Below are 24,000 nucleotides of genomic sequence, written 5' to 3'. Positions count from 1 at the left end.
GTGAAGTCATGTGACCGTGCTGTAGTTCCTTTATAGACCAACATTAGCTTTTTATGTTTCTTTTAATGCTTCTGTTAAATTATTAAAGAGACAGGTCATTTGGTGTTAATAATCTTCCTGCATTACTACCTCCACCTCTGTTTATTTGTAAACAGGATTACAGAAACTTCCGGACAGTTTAACTTGGTGGTAGGGTGTATCACAGGCCAACACAAAACACATTTAATTTTTGAGAGCGTCTGATTTATTATTCGTCCTTTTTCTGTAAATAAACAGAACATTTGGAACATTTCTGCACTGATGAACCGTCAACATGTAAAACAAGAGGGGTTGCTCACAGAAAACAGAAGGAGGTTTTAAAGACCTTTCCTTCTTATCTTCACACACACATGCCCACTGTTTAACTTCCCATTCACAGCCTGTAAATGTTGTTTGTCATTAAGCCCTTTCTGGTGTTTTGTGTGCTTTGGATTAATGGTGCGTTCTGGTTCCTTTATTCTCTTAAAAAGGACAAAAGACAGGTTTTTTTTGTTTGTGTCCAAAGCTCATTTCAGCCTAATTCATTCATTAATGAACCCCTGCTTTAAAAGAACATTGTGTTGAACGCTTCATTATTTTCATGCACGGGTTTATAATGGAGGGATTTTACTTTTCTGAATCTGAACTACAAGACAGGAAAAAAAAGTAAAACATACAACAAAGCTCATTTAACACACACTTCTAATATGTAATTAATAGTGATATGGGTGTAGGGGCTTAAAAGTTTCTAGAGCCACTTCTAAAATACGAGGAGTGATTTCCACGTACAAATAATCCAGAGCAATAATCCATTTGTTAAAATGAATCCATTTGTTTTCCATTTCACCAGACATCCCACCTTCTAAAACCAACTCCTTCCACATAAACGGAGATAATATAGCAAATAGGAGACTAAGGGTTTTCAAAAAATATATTCGGGGGCGTAAACAAATAAAGTTGAGTAGATAAATATTCAACAAATAATATCTGTAGGCCATGTATACTAATAAAATAAGACATGTTAAACAATTAAAATAAAAACAAAACGTATATCATAAACTCAGTTAAATGGCTCCTACAATGGGTATAATGTAGTAAGTAGCAATCAATTCGTTTTCCAAAATATTTATATGTGTATAAATGAGAGTAACACATGCGTCACTTCTGGGCGAAATCACGGCCCCGCCCACTTTTGCGATTCTAATGTTTTCACATAAAAAAATTAAGAAAACTTTTTAACTTTTAGCTTTTTTTAACCACCGTTCAAATGGCAGCGAATGTTTTCCTCCAAAAGTGGGCGGGGCCGTAATTTTGCCAGGAAGTGATGCCTCTCATCTTTGCCCATTTCAGGGTTGTTTATTATTTTCTAGTTTTCATTATGAAATATATGAAAACTAGTATGAAGGCATTGGGTTTATGAAGCTTAATCAAAACTTGAAATACTTTTCTGTATATTATTTCAAATGTGTTCTTTCTATGCTTTCCAGTGTATTTGTGGCGAGGATTTCCTCTGTTTGAGTATCAGTTTTGAATCTTAGTTGCACTCACATTTGCACACTTATGTAAATATATTTAACATGTTCATTCAAATGCTCAACGTTTTACTGTTTCAACAGTTACTTTATTTTGAATATATGTTTTTGTATTATTATTTACTTTGTATTGAATTTTACCTTAATTTTGACCTTTTGTGAATCCTAATGTTCACTCTCTCACTCTGCTATAAACGCCTGCATTTCCCCACAGGGATAAATAGAGTTCCATCTTATCTTATTTGATCCACCACTGCAGAAAATCATCAGCTCACACAAACAACCAAATATTTGTAACCTAGCGATCGTTCCTCTTAGTAATTTCCTCTTTCCTCTCTGCAGGAATTTCAATGCCGATCCCCGTTCTTGGCCTCCGAGATCACTCCAAGGTCTTCAAAGATGGCAGCTGCTTTCTGACGGACAACAACTTTGTGCTGGTCGGTTCCTTCGTGGCCTTCTTCGTGCCGCTCACCATCATGGTGGTCACCTACTTCCTCACCATCAGGGCTCTTCAGAACGAGGCCACGCTTTGCCTGGATCAGCTGGTGCCTCGTCCCAAATGGAGCACGACGTTCACTCTGAGTTTCCTCCCGCAGAACTCAATGTCCTCAGAGAAACTCTTCCGGCGTTCGTTGAGTCGAGAAGCCGGCGGCAGAGGAAGTATTTCAGCTTCTGTGTTTGGACGCCGAACCATGCAGTCAATCAGCAACGAGCAAAAGGCGTCCAAAGTTCTTGGAGTGGTGTTTTTCCTCTTCGTGGTCATGTGGTGCCCGTTCTTCATCACCAACGTTCTGGTGGTGGTTTGCGATCCTGAGGTTTGCGACCCAGCGTTGATGGGAAATCTGCTGAACGTTTTTGTTTGGGTTGGATATCTGTCGTCCGCTGTCAACCCGCTGGTCTACACATTGTTCAACAAAACGTACCGGGCGGCGTTTCAGAGATACGTTCGCTGCCGGTATCGGGCGGGCAAGAACAAACCGCTGCAGCTGATTCTCGTGAACACAATCCCACCGATGGCTTTCAGTTCAAGTCAGCTAGGAGACAAGTTTAGGAACGGATTGGCGAACTGTAGCAGCGAAATGAAGGAGTTTTCTTTGTGTAAATCGGACAAAAGTCACGGAGGCAAAGACGAAAGCTGCGTGTGATTAAAACCGTTGGACAAAAGTCAAGGACGAAAGCTTTTGTCCGATTAAAACCAACGGACAAAAGTCACAGAGTCAAGGACGAAATCTGCGTGTGATGAAAACCCTTATTTCCAGAAAGTCTTCCGGCGTTTGTTGAGTCGAGAAACCGGCGCAGAGGAAGTATTTCCGGTTCGATGTTCGGACGCCGAACCATGCAGATAATCAGCAACGAGCAGAAAGTGTCCAAAGTCCTCGGGGTGGTGTTTTTCCTCTCCGTGGTCATGTGGTGCCCATTCTTCATCACAAACGTTCGGTTGGTGGTGTGCGTTCCTGAGTTTTGCGACTCAGCACTGATGGGACGATTGCTGAATTATTTCGTGTGGGTTGGATATCTTTCATCCGCGGTCGACCTGCTGGTCTACACCAAATAAGGTGTCTCTAGGAACAGATCGGCGCACTGTAGTGGAGAAATGAAAGATTTTTCGGTGTGTAAATCGGACAAAAATCCCGGAGGCAAGGACGAAAGCTGCTTGTGATTAAAACCGTTGGACAAAAGTCAAGGACGAAAACTTTTGTCCGATTAAAACCGTCGGACAAAAATCAAAGACGAAAGCTGCGTGTGATTAAAACACTCGTTCATGGTGTATTTGAACGGATTATTAAACCTTGAACTCTGGTCACATCGTGGATTGTGGAAAGTGCCAAAGACAAAGTGCCTCCAGGTCAGGATTTTAGAAAACACTAGAGGTCATGAGATGAAGTTGGGAAACTAGAATAAAACATTTGCATTTCAGTGAATTCTGGATCAGCTGAATCCAGTTTTAAACGTCCTTATTATGACATTTTGATAAACCAAAAGAAAGTGCTTGTTCAGTGGATTAAAATCTCTAAAAGTGTTTAAGAGTTTTAGAGCCTCCTCTATACTAGCTAGGGAAATTAGTCTTGGAAAAACATATCATTTCACTTTTTAAAGAGTGAATCAATAGAGGCTGAATGAGATGGACGGGCAGTGGTATAAAAGATATGAAACACTCTTGGACAAAGACAAAAAGGTGACAGAAATTACCCATTTTATAACAATCTCTTTGGACGAATTGGTAAAAACTATTATGAGGTTTTTTTCCGTGGATGTTTGCACCAGTCAGGTTGCCTCTACCTCCCATCATATATATATATATATATATATACATTTCTTGTGTGGATAAACTGGGATTATCCTGGATTTCCTGCAACTTTATCCAATGTTAGAGACTAAGGATGACAAAGGAGGTCAAAACAAACAGCCAAAAACGAGAAGGAAAGAGGGTTAAATATTACGTCTGAAAAAATATATTTACCAGAGACAATCTAAATAAATCTATATTTGTATTTGTGCAGATTTATGTGAATAAATGTTAACGATTGTTGAAGTTTTGTTATTTACAATTGAAAGGAGATTGTTAAATTAAATTATATTGGTAGGAAATTAAGAGGATTTAACTGCAGATGTTTTTATTGTAAAAGTCACACTTTTCCATTGTGTTCATCTTCACTCCCCATAAACACACTCATGGCTTTTGATTCCAGAGACGTTGAGGTTTTTCGTCAGTTTTTTCTCGTTGTAAATTGGTTTGAATGTCGTTTTGAAATGTGGACAAAAGGTGGATTAATAAATGAAGGGATCCATGGATGTATTAGCAATGTTTGTCAGATTAAAAGTGTTTAACTTGGACCAGGAAGCACCAGTATTTTAGATTAAACGCTAAATATAATTGAGATTCTGTATGACTGCAAACAAAGCCTTAATGGTTGCAATTGACATTTGCTAACAAACACTGACTTAAAACCGTAGACTGTTTTTTTCTTGATTACTCTTCAACGTTGGTCTTTAAATTGTAGTGGAGGAACTTTAAATTATTGTTGGAACCGCTAATTGTCCTATTTTATATAGATATCCTGATATCTATATATAATTAACACTTCCAACATCATCAGGACAACGACACACCAAACAAGCTCATATTTGATCAACTTTGAAAAATATGGTATATATATATATTCATTTATAAAACGGACAAGTCAAATCAAGCAATCTGATTGGTTCTTATCCGTGATATACTGAGCGTATACCACGGGTAGAATTGTAAGTTACTTTTCACAACAAGTCAGTATCCCTCCGCGTCTGAGAAAAACAGTATACCGTTGGGTTGAAAAGCAAACTGCTCGCTTCACGTCGGGCCGAACCACGCCCCTTAGCTGTGATATAATGAGCATATACCACGGCCTCTCGTGAGCTATTGCTTAAATATAATATATACATCTTCAAATACTGTCTATCTCTATCAATTTGGAGAAAAAGTAAAATTCCGACTTTTTTAAGAGTTGTGAGAAAAAAGTCAAAAATCATGATTCTGAGGAAAAATGTCAAAATTCTGATCAAAAGTAAAACAAATTTCTGATTTCTGAGAAAAAAAGTCTAGATATTTACCTTTTTTTTAAATTTCTGAACATTTCTGATCAAAAGTAAACAAAATAACAGAATTCTGAAACAATCTAAATTCTGACTTTTTTTTTAATGCTGAGAAAAACATTCAAATTCATTCTTTCTGAATTTTGGGGGAAATAAATCGGAAACATTCAAAAATATTTCTGTTTCTTTTAAAGCAAATATAACTAGTAAGTCCCTTAGAGTAGAGACACTGCTGAGATTTTTTCAATCTAAACTTGAAAGTGCATTTAGCTCCGTTGAAACATCCATGGATCCAACAATAAGTTAGGGTTTGCAAATAATTAATAATAATAATAATAATAATTTCATAATTTAATTTACTCTTGGCACATTGTTCGCTGAATCAAGCGACTTTTGGAGCTATTGCTGCTAACTGCCATTGTTGGAAATTAGTTTTAGTCAGGGAATCATTTCACCCTACATGTTTACCTTGACCAACCTCGAGCAGCCGTTATCCCCCTTAAGGAGGGGCTGCCCTAGGAAGCTGTTGTTACCAGTTTGTGACCGAGCAGCTCTCAGTCAGAGATAGTTATTGTTGTGGGACACCTGGAACACCATAAGCCACAACAAATGTGATTCAGTGTCCTCTGCTGTTTAGTCTATCTATTGAAGATTGTTGATTATTACACTCTGAACTAGATAAAACCTGGAGCTACCGGAGGGCTCTTCAGAATTGATTGTGGCATCTCTACCGTGTGGTCAACTCGTGGCCCGTGACATGTCTTGTGAATTCTCCGGCCGAAGCTCCAAATAAACCGTCAGTGTTTGCCATCAGAGCTCCAGCTCTCCTCGTGTCTCTCTGAGTCCTGACTCCAATTGCTGCGGAGGTTTCCCCCACAGTTTTGATAATTACAAATCTAGATTTCTCATAGTTCTTTCTCTAATTTGATCTCCCCAATGTTTAAGAAAACTCTGAAAAACAAAGACAAGAAGACACAAGAAAGAGGGAGAAAATGAATGTAAAGAACACGTTATTCTAATAAAACTGTGTAGAGTTTGATGTTTATCTAAATGTAAGTCGAGAATAAGTGGATGTTATCACTTCAAACATGTTAAATATTCATCCCATGGTTTATTATTCTACGAGGGTAATAGCATGTTATCAACACAGACGTTTATAAATCACTTTATTGTCAATTTTTGTAACATAACGAGAGCTAGCTCAGGGTATAGGAAGACTGAAAGGAAATTGATTGTTGCATTAAATGTCACACAGTTACTCTAAGTCAGTGGATCTCAACTGGTGGGTCGCGACCCGAAAGTGGGTCGCGGATGAGTGAGTGAAGAAAAAAGAAAGTTGGAAAAAAAAACTTGGAATTTTTTTTTTTTTTTGGGGAAGAAGTCAAACTTTTATTTTGAAGGCCCAATTTTTCTAACGCTGTGCGTGCAGTCGGTGTTGGACTGGAAGTACCTGGGACCATAAACGGTTTTGAAAACTTCTGTCACGTAGTGATCATCTTCTCAATAAAACATCTTTGCTGATGTTTTTCGAGTCTTCTGGCCAATCAGAATCAAGATTGTTGCCGGAAGTCCCCACGGAGAATAACTTTGCGGTAGAACTCTTCTTTATACATCCATGGGTACAACTTCAGATACAAATGAACACATGATGAAATATGAGCCCCGGTTTGATGATTGACAGGTCACAGAACAATGGGGGCTATCTACCCTTACCCACAATTTAAAGTAAGTCACACAGACTATCTCCTCTTTACTCTTCTCGCAGCAAGCTGTCAGAACAAAGTGAAAAACAAACAATGGCATAAAATATTATTAATATGTCGGGTTGTAATAGATTTATTTATTTTCTTCTCAGAGTGTACCAGAATGCATAGTTTATGTTAGTATTTCAAAAAATCTCCTGGGGGAGAAACCCTCCAGACCCCCCTGCTGGGGTTAGGTCTTCAGCACGTGTGCCTTTTTATATAGTTCAGCTTTGATTCCATCATCTCATTAAACCTGTTTAAAAGCACACTTTAGTTCTGTGAGGGATATAAGCACTGTACTTCACTTTCATTAATATTGTATGCTGAAAAGCGTATATATTACAGCACGATTTTTTGTTGAATAGATTTGAGTGCTTCAAAATGTTGGGTACATCGCGATGTATTGACCAAATAAAAAGTGGGTCCCGAGGCCTGACCAGTTGAGAACCACTGCTCCAAGCTATAAGCAAAACAAATGCTTGTTTCATGCAAAGGAACAGCAGGAGGGTCATTTATCGTCACCACAGCTCTTATTTAATCCGAACAATGAGGACAAAAGTAATAAAGAACAAGACATATTATCCCAGCAGGAAGCAGCTGTTAGCTCCAGAGCTACATTTATCCCTTAGGCTTTTTCTTCTACCTGCTGTTCACAAACTGCATTATATCTACATCAACAAGACTGTTTTTCAAATACCAGGTTTTAAAGGCATCAGAGAAAAGGAATATATATCACCATGAAACTTCCCGAGTGCACCTCTAACATTATGATATTTATATTTATGTTTCGTAATACAGGGTTTCTGAATGATTAAATATGCAAATGAGGCATCATCTAATTAAATATGAGTGTGTGGACATTTGATAAAGCCAGGTTTCATGTTGTTGAGTCAAAGTTTAAAAAGGGATATCACCTTTGTTTCACTCCATAAATCAGACAATACTGCCATAGAAAAAATCATTTTCTGCATGTTTTTAGTAACAAAATGTGACATAATTAATCTGCAGGCTTTGAGATGGTTGTAGTTTGTTGAACTGAGACATTAACGACATGTTTGGTCTGTAAAATCTCAGAGAAAAGTGATGTTGATGTCTTTAAAAGTCTTCTTCTGTCCTACCCACAGTCCTTTTCCATTTCACTTTAGAACGCATATTTAAGAAGCTGAAACCATTGATTATTTTACTGGAAATATGAATTTAAAGGATTCAAAATGTCTCTGATAATGCTCTCTTTATTGATTGATATATTAACCCCCAATTGCTCCAGAAAGATCAACATCAAATTAATATTTTGGACCAGTTTTCAAATTGTTTCCACTTTGTGTCCACACTTTCCAAGTTTTTCCGCTTTTTCCCCTTTTTTCCATTTTTTTCCACTTCCATCTTCATGTGATGGCTCCATCTTTTGTTTATTTTGGACACTGAAACGATACTGACAAAACAGGGAATTTTACTCATAAAAACACTCTTAATTTCCCGTCAGAATCAGCCTCCTCTGGTATTGATTGCTTTTGTGTTTTTTGCCTACGATGACAGTGACGTGTAAACCATCCACTCCTTTCTGCTGATGTACCTTTGAATCTATAAAAACGTGTTATTTTCTATTTATTTTAACCTATTGACTAATTGGGAATTGGATGTTTCGATGGTCTTTTGTAAGTCAACAGGTTTTATTTGTCTCCTTGTTTTTCAAAATCAAAGTACAAAGGAACATTGGAGATGAAGTGTTTCCATGTGTGTAAGAGTTTTATTTACTCAAGTGAATAAATGTGTGTGACACAAAGGGACAAAGCTTCATTTTTGCCACAATGAATGGTTTATTTTGTATATTCTGCACATTAGCCGCGTTCACACCGGAGTACTTTTCCCACTTTAGTTCCGATATAGTTCTGAAATGTCGCGTTCACACCAAAAAGAGCCGGAACTAAAATGAGTTCATGAGAACCTTTTTACCCCCTTTTTCCGTCCCTGCTAGAGATCAGGAACTCTCATGCGGCTCTCTTGTGAGAAAAGAGCTATATTTCTGATTGGCTGGGCGGATTGCAAACCACGCCCCGTAAAACTAAAAAAGTGTTGTGAAGCCACCATTTTATTATCCTCGCATTAGCATTATTAGCATTAGCATTAGCATTAGCCCAGCGCAGAAACGCAGAGAGACTAACTTATGGCAACACAAAATAAAACATGGGAGCGGTGGAGATGAGGAGGTGTCGGCGTTCTGGCGATTGACTCGGAAGGCTTCAGTAGAAGCTGCTGGGAGTCCCAGCAGCTTCTACTGAAGCCTTCCCCAACTCCGGGGACTTCCGGCCGGGGACTCCGGGTGGCAGTATACGCCGTGAAGTTGTTTGTGGCCTGCCAGTAAACCCAAAGCAGAAGAAGAAGAAATGACGCTTCATTTGCCTAATCCACCCCCAGGGACTTATTCCGGTGTGAACGCGATCTGTACTTAGTTCATCAGAACTAAAGAGTTCTGATGAACTAAGTTCTTATGAACCTTTGTGGGGAAAGTGCTGCGGTGTGAACGCGCCTATTGGGTTCCACCAAGTCCTCCAAATTAAACAACTAAATATATTGTTGGTATTTGTTTCCTAGAAGGCATTACAGTTTTCCTCTTATTTTAATAAATGTCGGCTGTTTTATAAACTGGGGGCGAGGACACAGGAACCAAAACATCTCACCTGATTTATATTGAGAAAGAATACAACACAACCTAAATCATTTCAGACAAAAGATGAAGCTCAAACATGTTCATATACAAACAAACAAACAAACAAACAAACAAACATCTCAACAACAACCAGACACTGGCAGTGGTGATAACAGACTTTTATATATGACTTCAATTAAAAATGGTGTCAGGTTGAGACGGAGATTAATGAGGAAGAAATGCAGCACAAGAAAGAGAGCCGAAGATGTGATAACAAAATAAAAATGTAATTATTATTCAGCTCTTTTCTTTCTTGCTGAATCATTTGCAGATTTGGGATGCTGTGTGGAGTTTAATGCAGTCCTTTGATGACCTAGAATAACTTCCTGCATATTTTCCCCTTGAGACATTCTCCTGCAAAGCAAACACACATTTACATTCACAGAATAAAGCGTGAGCATCCAGCCCGAGGCGGCGCTTCCATGTTCGCAGTTTGAACAAAAAATGACAGTCCTTTCATTATGTTTTAACCAGAACTGGTATATTTACAGTGTTTTAATAATGCACGAGGCCTCCGTCTTCTCTCTTACTCTCTTTTAATATTTTATAGACATATTTATGCATGTTATTTCTTGGTTGGAGACAGTCTGTTCTTCAAATACATACCTAAGGACTGCAGATGGAAATGACCTATTTGTTAATCTGGCATGAATGATCTCTTCTCTTTTCTGAGATTAATGTATTTCTATACATGGCCCTTGTTTAAATAAATATATACATCATTAAATGTGTACGCAACACACGTATATTAAATACATAAACAAATCAGGATACACTTCCATCATACGTTAACACGTAAAGTCGGCAGAAAAACAGCTTTATTAAGGCCTTTTCCTCCGCACATACTTTTACCACTGAACATTTTGACTGATTTATTTTGTAAACGTTCAGCTGCTCGTATGGAGAAGGTATTTCATGTGCATGCTGACTTATTAAAAACCTGTGATACTCTAAGGACTAATGTTTTAGTGCAAAGAGAACATTTTATTTCCAGCTGTATTTCTTTGAGTTTTCTCTGCATGTCCTTTCCTAACATGTCCTACTTCTCCTCTCGCTTCATTACTGATGATTTATCTCCAGAGTTCAATTCAGAGGCAGAAGCAGGAACTTTAACTTTTGGGAGAAAAGATGGAGAGTCCGATATTTCACTGATCTGATTCGCCCACAGCGAGTTCTGTCATTGTGAACAATTTATCTCTCACCATCCGTCTTCTGCTGTTTAAAATAGAACAGGCCAAGAGCTACACGCACGCACGCACGCACGCACGCACGCACGCACACACGCACACACACACACACACACACACACGCACACACACACACACACACACACACACACACACACACACACACACACTGAACCTAAATGACACTTTATGTTTTAGTGTCAGTGGTCAAAAAGCAACATGTGTGTGTATGTTCCTGTACTTGCATTGTTATGGGGACCACCTGTGCTGAGTACATTACGAGGACTTCTAAAACCTGGGGATTTTTTTTAGAAAGTAAGGATGTTCGTAGAAAGTGGGGACATTTCTAGAAAGGTGGGGACATTGTTGGAAATCAGAAACAAATTGCAAAGTATTAGAAAGTCGGTCCATTTTTGGAAAAGGTGGACATTTTTAGAGATGATGGATTTTAGTGGGAGGTCAGGATGTTCGTTGAAAGTAGTTACATTGCTTTGAAAGTGGGAGTATTTTTGCAAAGGGAGGACATTTTAAGATAGTAGGGACATATGTAGCATGGATTTTTCTGTACCAAGCGGCAAACTCTGGGGAAGAGTCGGGACGCCAATACGGAAGTGCCACACACTGCAGTTCATCTAGTGGCCAGTAGGAGCAGTCTGCAGAAGGGAGCAATTTCCATAGACCCCAATGTTAAAATGCCCAACTTTACAGCAGAAATAAACATGTTTACATCGTGGTTCAAAAAACCATATTCTCTGTATAGTTAGATCCCCCCCTTCATGAATATGGATTGGGGGGGTGAATTTTTTCTCAACTCATCTGTTTAATTAATATTAAGCCTTAAAGTTATTCATATATTAGGGCGTGGTCACATTGAGTGGCAGCTCTGTCAAGTGACTGCTTCTGCTAGCTTCTTGTCTCTCTGCCAGCTGCTCCATGAAGCTACAGGGACTCAGCCTCCTCAGTTCATCCAGGGAACACAACTTGAAGATGGCCGTGTTTGTTTGTTCTTCATGCTTATACTTTATATCGGACTATTGTGACTCGCTCTGTGGTTGAAACAGACGGTGCGTGAATGCGTTTTTGCGGTAAGTGAAATTCGAGTACTTTATTTATGTGTTAATGATTTTAATCAGCTACGTAATGAATGTTAAGGCTTGGGTTAGCGTGTAAGCGAGTGGTAGCTACATCGGTGCTAACAATGCTAATAGTAGCCTCCAAGTTAAAATCATAGACTATATATATAAAGGTTAAAACGAAATAGAGAAGTGTTAAGCGTTAAGTGGGATAATACTGTACAACAAACGGCTTCTGTTTGAGGTTGATAAAATAAGGTCATCCTTGTAACTTAGAGAGATGATTATTATGTAGGTAGGAACTGTATGCATCGCTAAGGTTAATTTAAATTGGCTATGCTCAAGTATGTAGAAGGGCTAATGTCGAAGTAGTGTATGTGAAATCAACCTCACAACAAGATGTGTGTATGTTAGAAATATTAATGTCATATTTCAAGATGATTACTTAGATATTACAATATGGTTGGTTGAGCTGGAGTTCATTATTGAGCTTACACGTTAACGTCACAGTCATCTGAAGAACGAACCCAAACCTTGTTGTTTTTATTAATTGCATTACCAAACGGGTATCAAATAAACAGTAAGCATTGGTAACATAACTTCCAAAGTTACAGTAAAATAAAAAGGACCCTGACTCGGACAATACACAATCCAACATGTTCAACAGAAGAGAATCAGTTATATTGTTTGTACACATGGTACTTTACATATATATCTGTTTGTTTAAGGTGTCCAGGTGATGCAGACAGGCTGGACCAGAGAGTGAGAGACAGAACTGGACTCCTCACAGCAGTGAACTTCAGCTCAGGGATAAAGACTCTATTTTTCATACTGTACAAAGAATCAAGAAAGATATTGGTTTAAATGAATGAAGTATTGACTTTAATACACTGATATACATTCCATTAAACAATACTAAATACTAGATCACCTACACATCAGTGAAGTTCAGGGTTTTTTCCATGCAAAAAGTTACATTTAGATGTTAACAAGCAATATGATTTTGTCGGCTTTCTAATGTAATGTATTAATGTTAAAGATATTTAACACATAGTGAGAACTGCTACTATTTATCTCTGAATATTGTCTGTAAAAACGTGGTAAAAGTTATTCTTTCAGTGAGACAACAGAGCAAGCTTCTACAGTTGCACTACGTTTTGATAACAGTTCAATATTATTTTGATAATAACATATATTTCAATGTTGATGAACTTCATACCGTTCATTCATAATCTGATGGTCTTTGTAGCTCACTGTTGAAATACAAAAAAAAACATTACAATTACAAAATAATGATATCTACAGCTCCTAAACACACAAACACACCGCTTTCATAAATAACACACTTAAAGGAACATTAAAAGATGATGTTATGAGATTTTAAGACCAGTACACTAAGAAACTACTTTTATTGTAAAAACACAGTCAGCTGATCGAATGCACCTATTTCTACATGTGAACCAAAAGTTAATCAAACATGTTTTAAATAAAAAGGACATTTAAACCTATTAAATGTATAAGTAAACACATTTAGTCAAATAAAGTGACAGACTAGGCCTGTGCAGCTGGTATCAGCTTTGCCCAGCATGGGCTCCTCCATCAGACCTGGACCCCCTCGCTGAGGAAAGACCCTCAGTCCTCTCCAAACCAACAGACAGGACGTCCATCACACGGAGGTTTCTCCCTGAAGTCTCTGCAGCTCTCTGGGCACCACGCTGTCTCAATCCGTCCACACTGAATATGAGAGGGGGAAAATGAAAATAAAAAAAGACAATAAGAAACATAAAGTTGAGTTGCTCAGTTTTTTTAGATTGTCAATACTATTACTGTATAACTAATATATCAGGTTAAGAGGCACATTCAAATAAAGATTGGTCTTTAAATAGGGGAGACCAGGGATAGTTGCAACACTTTTGGGGCTTTTCCCCAATAAGTAAAAAAACATTTACAATTGGATAGCCATTTTGCTATATTATGCATTATCAATATGTCAGCTACTGAAACAATGTCTTTAAGATGTTTTTATGGAATAAGTACAGGTTGGAAAATGTATTTTAAAAAAAAAACTCAACTGTTACAACCGTCCTTGTGTACAGGGACAGTTGTAACCCATGCAGGCACAGTTGTAACATCTTAATAACGGTTACCCTTTTTCACACTATATGACAAAAAAATAGGGAAAGCTGTCAAATTCTAAGGCAACAAGATTTTAATGGGATTTCACACATCCTCCAACAAACAATGAAAAATGAACAGAACTTGAACAGAACTTAAAACAGAACACCAGAATTAATCAGATTCGCAGTTGTGGCAGGTGTAAAAGGCACTTCCATCTGTGCAGTCCTTGTGTGCCCAGGCTTTACAGGAGCAACACTGCAGCCACATCTCCTTGGACCTGGAGTAGCTCTCCAGGCACACAATGCAGTATTGGGCCTCATCTTCATCAGATGAGGCCTGCATCTTCTGCTTCTTGTTGGGTATGGTTTTTTGGCCGAAATTGATTTTTGTCTTCGCTTTAGACTTCTTTGCGTTAGATCTTTTTTTCTCAGCCTCGAGTTGATCTTTCATCGGAGTGTCTGTGAGGACAGCGGTTTCTCTTCTTTTTCTCCCCTTTGTGGTCTGCTTCCTTGGTCCAGCTTTTGGATGTGGACGGATGGACAAGGGTGAGAAAGGCGTTGCAGAGGATGATGTCCCAGGCTCCACACATGGCCTGACGGGGGATGAGGCTGCGAGTAGAGGAGAGGAGGCTGTGAGTGGAGGAGAGGAGGCTGCGAGTGGAGGAGAGGAGGCTGCGAGTGTAAGAGAGGAGGCTGCGAGTGGAGGAGAGGATGCCACAGTTGGTGTTGGAGCTGCACTGGTAGAAGGTTCTGGTGGTGGGCGGTCTGTGACTTGGGATGGAGCAAAGTCGATATCATTGAAAATGTCTCTATTAAAAGGCCAAATTCCAGTGCACGCGAACCCTGCCTGGATATTTGATGGCGTTGCAGCCAGAGGAAGGGCACTTTTCACAATGCCCGGCAGATCGTAAATGGTCATTGTGGTTCCTGGATGAGTCTTCATCCAATTGTCACAGCGGCTGTTGATGTGCCTCTTCAGTGGCCCATATACAGTGCGATCTAAGGGCTGTAGTTTGTGAGAACAGTGGGGAGGAAAAGAGAGGAGGATGATCCCATGGCTCCTGCAAAAATTAATCCCCTCCACAGAAAGGTGGGAGGAGTGATTGTCCAGAATCAGCAGCACCTTTGACTCCTGTGAGCTCTTGGTATGGCTCTGGAAGTGCTTGAGGAAGACCAAAAAGTCTTCCTCTTGCATCCACCCAGACCCATTTGCTCTGCCAATACAGCCAGGAGGGCCATTGCTGGTGAAGAAGAGATGAAACTTCTTCCGGGGGAATATCATCATTGGGGGGATGGAATTCCCCAATGCATTTACAGCACATGCAAGTGTGACGAGAGTGCCCCGCTCTGCAGATGTCACACTGCCGACTTGTTTCGTCCCTTTTCTGGCAACAATCTTCCCAGGGTTTTGGACAGTTGTGACTCCGGTTTCGTCCATATTCCAAATTTCCTGTGTGACAAACTCATGCTTTGTCAGGACTGCAGACAGGTTGTCAAAAAACTTTTTCACATTTGTTCGGTTGAAGCTTGTAGCCCGTGAGAGACTGGTAGCCTGAGGTCTGCGTATGGAGAGGGTAGGGTGCCGCTTCAAAAACGATGTGAGCCAGTCAGCTCCGGCCATCTCTTTCTCTGCCCAGGTTTGAGGGAAGTTGCAGTTGTAGTTCTTTGCCAATTCATAGGCAAACTTCCGCACCTAAAATGAATATACATTGGAAAATATTTCACTTGTCTGTTCACTATAGGCCTCAATATATTTGATCACTTACTTTTCTTTTGTTCAGTACCCTATAGATAGCCTATTCTACCTTAATTATGACCTACCTCCTTTGAGCTGAGACCATAATATAGATCAGCTGCCTCCATCAGGTAGTCTCTCAATAGCATCTCCTGCTCTGTTGAGAACACCTTCTTTGGAGTCCAGTAGCCTACTCTTGGGGGTGTGTGTGATCCCTGACTCTCCAACCTCAGCCTCTTCTTATGGAACCGGTACAGGGTGACATGGCATATATCCAGGGACTTTGCCACTTCCCTGAATGATTTGCCATCCTGAACTTCACCTGAGGCCACCTGCAGCAGAGCAAGTGGCACTCCCCTGTCGGTCTTCCTCTGTCTGATACTTGGCATACTGTAAACACACACACACACTTTATGCCTACTGTACAGTATTTAATTCTGTTTATTTTTACAGGGACAATGCACACCAATCAATGCTTGAATGAACAATTGATCATTCAAGCAAATGAGCCATCATTGTAAATGTGCCATGTTACAACCGTCCCGTTACAACCGTCCCAGAACCACCAGTCTTGCTTCACCCCCTGTGAACCTGCCTGATTGCTGGCTTGACCCATATTTAGCTAGCTATATTTGTAGCTTACAAAACAGTTATTCTAATAATACTAGTTTGGATTCCTAGACATTTTGAACTCAAGACAGTATCCAAAAAATACCTCATATCATTTTAGTTAATATTTGACCTCAGAAACACACTTTTGCTGATAACTTACGTGAGATATTCAAACGTGGCTCCTTTTTATTTCGGCGATCTTACCATCTAACTGCGCATGTGCAGAGTGAGTGTCATCACTCTAGCTTGTTTATGATTGGAGATATTGAGGGTGTTACAACCAACCCGTGTTTCAACTGTACCGGGTCTCCCCTACATGTTGTTTTTTGAATTGTTTGTCTAAATTCAAGGATCTAGAACTGGTACTTAGTTGTAATGATACAGTCTGGTTATTATGCTGTTTGGAGGAGGCCTCACAGGTAAGAGCACTATAGCTACCATCACATGTACCTTAGCTTGACTTAAATGTATTAAACTTAAGTGATATCAAAATATAAATAACTAATGTCATGCAAACATATTAATATTTGCTTGATTCCAGTGTTGAATTTGGCACAATTGCATACAAACGTTAAGGGATTTTAAGATTCTGAAGTATTATGCTAAAAACTCAATAACTTAGATTATTATTTATAGTTTTGCTGAATAGTTTCATGTCCGCCATTACTTTAGAAACGTAAAATGCGACGGCAGTGTGCAGATGGGGAGCATGTTAGCTTAGCTTGTTAGCTTCAGCTAGCTCTGGAACTTTCAGCTCGGTGGCAGCAGGTCCCGCCTCGGCTCCGCCTCTTTGCCCTTATTTGGAGCAGGCTGGAGTAGGCGGGAGTTGAACTCTGACGTCACTGTCGAGTCGTTAGTGGCCGACTCCGCCCACTAAGGGCTTCTCGGCAACTCTCCAGAATCCTATGGGTGACGTCACGGACCCTACGTCCATTTATATATACAGTCTATGTTCTGTACAGATTTACTTTTGAAAGTGAGCATGTGTTGTCATTTTCAAAAAGAAACATATTATGTGGAAAGTGGGGATTCTTTTTGGAAAGTAAACACATTTGAAAAGGGAGGACATTTCAAGAAAGTAAGGATGGTCGTAATTTGGGACATTTAAGAAAAAGGTAGGGACATTGTTGGAAAGCAGGGACATTTCTAATATGTGGGATAGGATATTTTAGAAAAGGAGACATTTGGGAACTTTTTGGGAAGGTGGGAACATGTGGAAAGCAATGGATAAACTTTTGAAAGTGAACACGTGGAGATTTGTGGAAAGTAGGAAAGTTAAAATATTTGAAAAGTGGGGACGTTTGTAGAAAATTATATATAAATTGGGGACATTTTGGGAAATGTGGAAACTTTGGGAAGGTAGGGATTTCTTAGGGGTATTTTAAAGTTTGTGGAAAGTGGGAGCCTTGTTTGAAAGTGGTGACATTAGAAAAGAGGGGCATTTGTATTGGACATTTAGGAGATATTTCAAAAGAGAGGACAGTCTTTTCTCTCCTCATATACCCTCAACACTTTCTGCATTTCATTTTCTGCTGTGTCATTACAATACACATTACCCCCGGTCTTATTTCCTCTCTTCCCTATCCTCCTCTGGTTTGTAATTAATCCTCTCTTCTTCCTCCTTTTCTCAAGAGGGATTTGTGAGAGTCCTTTAATTACCTCGTCCTCATGAAAACCTCTTAAACTAAACTTTTCCTACTCTCTGATAACAAACACTATGAGCGTGTTTCCTCAGAGGAAAGCCTGAGACTCTGATGAATGTTTCTGGATAAAGATTTAGCATTCGTTAGCCGAGGATTTAAAGGACTGACTAAACGCTTAACTTAAAGAAACTTCCCCGGATTTAGCCCGGAAAGGAAAGAATATTTAAAATTGTGCAAGATAAAAAAAACGTGTGTGGGTTTAACAGCAGTGGGTTTTCTCCTTCTTACTTCACTCTCTATCATTTTTGATCTTTGTGATATGTGTATTTTAAATGGTACAAATAACCTTAAATAATAGAAACAACACACATTGTAACGGACTCCACGCACTTCAATGTATTTGCCAACAAACATAACACAATTAAGGATGTTTTTGACTGATAGCATTTACATTTATTCTCAATATATCCAGATTATATCATAAAGATGAATTTGTTCAGCCAACGATAATCATGTAGTCACCCTCATCCACCTCCACTGGCTCCCAGTCAAGCACCGTATCACATATAAACTCCTTCTTCTGACCTACAAATGCCTCCATGCCCTCGCCCCCCAATACCTGTCTGACCTTCTCCGCCACCACACTCCATCCCGGAAGCTACGACGATCGTCTGGACAGGATCTCCTCTCTACCCCCCGCACCAGGTTGCGGACTTTCGGTGACACAGCTTTCAGTGTAGCATCCCCCACCCTCTGGAACTCTCTCCCCCCCCCCGAAATCCGCAGCGCCCCAACCTTGGACACTTTCACAAAAGCCCTCAAAACGCACCTTTTCACCAAGGCTATATAGTTAGTTTGATAGGTTTATTTTCCGCTACTTGCTTGACCCCCCCCCCCCCCCTAACCTGTCTGCCTCTTTTCCCCTACCCGACTTGTAAAGCGACCTTGGGTTTCGTGAAATGCGCTATATAAATATTATGTATTATTATTATTATTAGTGAAAACCTGTTAATAATAATTTAAGAAACTTTGACCGTTTTTTGTATAATTGTATCTTCTGTACCGGTAGCATCCTGAAATAAATAGTACACTTATAATAAAATATAGCACTTGTCATTGTGTGTGGCATTTAATGCATAACTATATCCATTCATTCCTGTCTGTCGCCTTTTGTCTAGTGACGTAACCTTTGAGATGTTTTATGATTTTTCTTGGCTTTTTCGTTGTTTCTCTGCAAGCGACTGCTCTTTTCTCTCCATTCATTTAAATGTATTGATATTATAATTCTGCACATATTTGGGCGTTTTCATGCATGTGTTTGCGCACAGTTCCCCGAAAGATAAGGTGTTATTCGCTAGGATGAGACGATTAAATATGGAGCGTAACAGACAGTAGTTAAAATGAAACCGTGGCGTAAGAGGTTATGATGATGTTTAAATCTCTTTCTTTGGATTTCGAATGTGTGTTTCGCTCTTGTTTTGATTTGTTTCTCTCCAGCAGCTTCCTGCAGGCCGACGTCTCGACAACACAAACAATCTCTCACATCACACATCAGTTTTTATTTCTCTTGAAGCTTTGTTTCCTCTGCAAACCTCCTGCGGGCGACACTGAACATAATGTGTTTGACTTCAGAGAACGCGGCGCAGACATAAATAATGACTGTGTGTTGAATCATGAGTTCATCTGAAGCTGTTTCAGGTTCAATATTGACTTCTTTGCGAACCTTTAAAACTTCCCCGGAGGATTTCTGAGTAAACAAATACAACAGAGCAGATATCAAAGTAATCCAGAGGGCGTTTGTGAAGGAGGATAATAACACATTTATCAGAATCATTTTATATTTGTTCAGACTCACAGGTTTATCGATCATCATGCTGCTGCTTCAAATCTATTTTTCAATCTGTGTTTAAACTGAGCCGGGAGGTGACTTATTTAATGACTTAATTTAAACTCTATTTTTACAAGTCAGGGTAAGTATCGGCAAAGTCTGTCCATACTTTATAAAGGATTGATCCGTAAAGTGTTATTTAAAAATATTGAAGACACATATCAAGCATTGTAATAAAGTATGTTGTCTCTGGAGATTCATATTTGTGGCTGTTTGGCAGTGTTCAATGTTAAAATGGAAGGAAGTCCAGTCAGAAAATGTAGAATGAAAGGATCAATAAGGACGGAAATATTAACAAGACTTTATTTTAATGGCGAAGACATAAAAAATCAACATGTTTTGACTCTTTTAGGTCATTTGTTAAAAAGGCCCTATTATGCTTTTTGTTGTTTCCCTTTCCTGTAGTGTGTTCGATAGGTTTTAGTGAATGGTCTGCAAAGGCTAAAATTGGACTCCTTTCTTTACCTATCATTTTGATATTCATATCAGTATGTAGTGTCTCTACTTTAAAGAGTCCTCTCCTGCTGATGTTCAGGTGTATATCAGTATGTAGTGTCTCTACTTTAAAGAGTCCTCTCCTGCTGATGTTCAGGTGTATATCAGTATGTAGTGTCTCTACTTTAAAGAGTCCTCTCCTGCTGATGTTCAGGTGTATATCAGTATGTAGTGTCTCTACTTTAAAGAGTCCTCTCCTGCTGATGTTCAGGTGTATATCAGTATGTAGTGTCTCTACTTTAAAGAGTCCTCTCCTGCTGATGTTCAGGTGTATATCAGTATGTAGTGTCTCTACTTTAAAGAGTCCTCTCCTGCTGATGTTCAGGTGTATATCAGTATGTAGTGTCTCTACTTTAAAAAGTCCTCTCCTGCTGATGTTCAGGTGTATATCAGTATGTAGTGTCTCTACTTTAAAGAGTCCTCTCCTGCTGATGTTCAGGTGTATATCAGTATGTAGTGTCTCTACTTTAAAGAGTCCTCTCCTGCTGATGTTCAGGTGTATATCAGTATGTAGTGTCTCTACTTTAAAGAGTCCTCTCCTGCTGATGTTCAGGTGTATATCAGTATGTAGAGTCTCTACTTTAAAGAGTCCTCTCCTGCTGATGTTCAGGTGTATATCAGTATGTAGTGTCTCTACTTTAAAGAGTCCTCTCCTGCTGATGTTCAGGTGTATATCAGTATGTAGTGTCTCTACTTTAAAGAGTCCTCCCCTGCTGATGTTCAGGTGTATATCAGTATGTAGTGTCTCTACTTTAAAGAGTCCTCTCCTGCTGATGTTCAGGTGTATATCAGTATGTAGTGTCTCTACTTTAAAGAGTCCTCTCCTGCTGATGTTCAGGTGTATATCAGTATGTAGTGTTTCTACTTTAAAGAGTCCTCTCCTGCTGATGTTCAGTTGTATATCAGTATGTAGTGTCTCTACTTTAAAGAGTCCTCTCCTGCTGATGTTCAGGTGTATATCAGTATGTAGTGTCTCTACTTTAAAAAGTCCTCTCCTGCTGATGTTCAGGTGTATATCAGTATGTAGTGTCTCTACTTTAAAGAGTCCTCTCCTGCTGATGTTCAGGTGTATATCAGTATGTAGTGTCTCTACTTTAAAAAGTCCTCTCCTGCTGATGTTCAGGTGTATATCAGTATGTAGTGTCTCTACTTTAAAGAGTCCTCTCCTGCTGATGTTCAGGTGTATATCAGTATGTAGTGTCTCTACTTTAAAGAGTCCTCTCCTGCTGATGTTCAGGTGTATATCAGTATGTAGTGTCTCTACTTTAAAGAGTCCTCTCCTGCTGATGTTCAGGTGTATATCAGTATGTAGTGTCTCTACTTTAAAGAGTCCTCTCCTGCTGATGTTCAGGTGTATATCAGTATGTAGTGTATCTACTTTAAAGAGTCCTCTCCTGCTGATGTTCAGGTGTATATCAGTATGTAGTGTCTCTACTTTAAAGAGTTCTCTCCTGCTGATGTTCAGGTGTATATCAGTATGTAGTGTCTCTATTTTAAAGAGTCCTCTCCTGCTGATGTTCAGGTGTATATCAGTATGTAGTGTCTCTACTTTAAAGAGTCCTCTCCTGCTGATGTTCAGGTGTATATCAGTATGTAGTGTTTCTACTTTAAAGAGTCCTCTCCTGCTGATGTTCAGTTGTATATCAGTATGTAGTGTCTCTACTTTAAAGAGTCCTCTCCTGCTGATGTTCAGGTGTATATCAGTATGTAGTGTCTCTACTTTAAAGAGTCCTCTCCTGCTGATGTTCAGGTGTATATCAGTATGTAGTGTCTCTACTTTAAAGAGTCCTCTCCTGCTGATGTTCAGGTGTATATCAGTATGTAGTGTATCTACTTTAAAGAGTCCTCTCCTGCTGATGTTCAGGTGTATATCAGTATGTAGTGTCTCTACTTTAAAGAGTTCTCTCCTGCTGATGTTCAGGTGTATATCAGTATGTAGTGTCTCTATTTTAAAGAGTCCTCTCCTGCTGATGTTCAGGTGTATATCAGTATGTAGTGTCTCTACTTTAAAGAGTCCTCTCCTGCTGATGTTCAGGTGTATATCAGTATGTAGTGTTTCTACTTTAAAGAGTCCTCTCCTGCTGATGTTCAGTTGTATATCAGTATGTAGTGTCTCTACTTTAAAGAGTCCTCTCCTGCTGATGTTCAGGTGTATATCAGTACGTAGTGTCTCTACTTTAAAGAGTCCTCTCCTGCTGATGTTCAGGTGTATATCAGTATGTAGTTTCTCTACTTTAAAGACTCCTCTCCTGCTGATGTTCAGGTGTATATCAGTATGTAGTGTCTCTACTTTAAAGAGTCCTCTCCTGCTGATGTTCAGGTGTATATCAGTATGTAGTGTCTCTACTTTAAAGAGTCCTCTCCTGCTGATGTTCAGGTGTATATCAGTATGTAGTGCCTCTACTTTAAAGAGTCCTCTCCTGCTGATGTTCAGGTGTATATCAGTATGTAGTGTCTCTACTTTAAAGAGTCCTCTCCTGCTGATGTTCAGGTGTATATCAGTATGTAGTGTCTCTACTTTAAAGAGTCCTCTCCTGCTGATGTTCAGGTGTATATCAGTATGTAGTGTCTCTACTTTAAAGAGTTCTCTCCTGCTGATGTTCAGGTGTATATCAGTATGTAGTGTCTCTACTTTAAAGAGTCCTCTCCTGCTGATGTTCAGGTGTATATCAGTATGTAGTGTCTCTACTTTAAAGAGTCCTCTCCTGCTGATGTTCAGGTGTATATCAGTATGTAGTGTTTCTACTTTAAAGAGTCCTCTCCTGCTGATGTTCAGTTGTATATCAGTATGTAGTGTCTCTACTTTAAAGAGTCCTCTCCTGCTGATGTTCAGGTGTATATCAGTATGTAGTTTCTCTACTTTAAAGAGTCCTCTCCTGCTGATGTTCAGGTGTATATCAGTATGTAGTGCCTCTACTTTAAAGAGTCCTCTCCTGCTGATGTTCAGGTGTATATCAGTATGTAGTGTCTCTACTTTAAAGAGTCCTCTCCTGCTGATGTTCAGGTGTATATCAGTATGTAGTGTCTCTACTTTAAAGAGTCCTCTCCTGCTGATGTTCAGATGTATATCAGTATGTAGTGTCTCTTCTTTAAAGAGTCCTCTCCTGCTTATGTTCAGGTGTATATCAGTATGTAGTGTCTCTACTTTAAAGAGTCCTCTCCTGCTGATGTTCAGGTGTATATCAGTATGTAGTGTCTCTACTTTAAAGAGTCCTCTCCTGCTGATGTTCAGGTGTATATCAGTATGTAGTGCCTCTACTTTAAAGAGTCCTCTCCTGCTGATGTTCAGGTGTATATCAGTATGTAGTGTCTCTACTTTAAAGAGTCCTCTCCTGCTGATGTTCAGGTGTATATCAGTATGTAGTGTCTCTACTTTAAAGAGTCCTCTCCTGCTGATGTTCAGGTGTATATCAGTATGTAGTGTCTCTACTTTAAAGAGTTCCTCTCCTGCTGATGTTCAGGTGTATATCAGTATGTAGTGTCTCTACTTTAAAGAGTCCTCTCCTGCTGATGTTCAGGTGTATATCAGTATGTAGTGTCTCTACTTTAAAGAGTCCTCTCCTGCTGATGTTCAGGTGTATATCAGTATGTAGTGTCTCTACTTTAAAGAGTCCTCTCCTGCTGATGTTCAGGTGTATATCAGTATGTAGTGTCTCTACTTTAAAGAGTTCTCTC

At 39.4% G+C, this 24,000-nt stretch overlaps 1 protein-coding gene across 1 annotated transcript in view; it reads left to right on the top strand.

The window, feature by feature from the left end:
• Positions 1–3,210, top strand: part of htr2aa (5-hydroxytryptamine (serotonin) receptor 2A-a) — a 36,072-nt gene extending 32,862 nt beyond the window's left edge. Inside the window, exon 3 of the mRNA XM_079662923.1 lies at positions 1,893–3,210. Within this exon, the coding sequence (XP_079519049.1) occupies positions 1,893–2,695 (803 nt within the window). The 3' untranslated portion in view covers positions 2,696–3,210. The remainder of the gene's footprint in view (positions 1–1,892) is intronic.
• Positions 3,211–24,000: the final 20,790 nt, after the last annotated feature.

Source organism: Notothenia rossii, assembly GCF_949606895.1.
Source record: "Notothenia rossii genome assembly, chromosome: 2".
NCBI lineage: Eukaryota > Metazoa > Chordata > Actinopteri > Perciformes > Nototheniidae > Notothenia > Notothenia rossii.
Note: the sequence above shows the minus strand (reverse complement) of the source record. Positions and strands in the feature narration are given on the sequence as shown.